Source organism: Eimeria mitis, genomic scaffold, assembly GCF_000499745.2.
Source record: "Eimeria mitis Houghton genomic scaffold, Emh_scaff2372, whole genome shotgun sequence".
Classification (NCBI taxonomy): Eukaryota; Apicomplexa; class Conoidasida; order Eucoccidiorida; family Eimeriidae; genus Eimeria; species Eimeria mitis.
In genome coordinates, this window is record NW_013570708.1 from 7,029 (window position 1) to 7,336 (window position 308).

General features: G+C 59.7%; 1 protein-coding gene across 1 annotated transcript in view; it reads right to left on the bottom strand.

Moving 5' to 3' along the window:
• EMH_0052750 (protein kinase (incomplete catalytic triad), putative) overlaps positions 1–308 on the bottom strand; it is a gene marked incomplete at both ends in the record, with an annotated part of 3,644 nt that overhangs the window by 2,612 nt on the left and 724 nt on the right. The window contains one exon of the mRNA XM_013496910.1: positions 1–306. Coding sequence (XP_013352364.1) covers positions 1–306 — 306 coding nt within the window. The remainder of the gene's footprint in view (positions 307–308) is intronic.

Consider the following 308-nt stretch of genomic DNA (forward strand, 5'->3'; position numbering starts at 1 on the left):
CTGCTGTTTCTGCTGCTGCTTCTGCTGCAGCAGTGGCAACCGCAACCGCTCCTGCTGCTGCTGCTGCTGCTGCTGCTGCTGCTGCTGCTGCTGCTGGGTGCTGCGTCTCCTGGGGGCCCTCAGGGGCCTCAGGGGGGGCCCCCCCCCGTCTATGCGCAGCAACCCCTCTACCCCTAAACCCAGTCTGTATGCAGAGAGTTTAAATTGTTGATGTGAGGATATTTTGCTGCTGGATCTCCTGCTGCTGCTGCTGCTGCTGCTGCTGCTGCTGCTGTTGTTGTTGTTGTTGCTGCTGCTGCTGTTGTTGT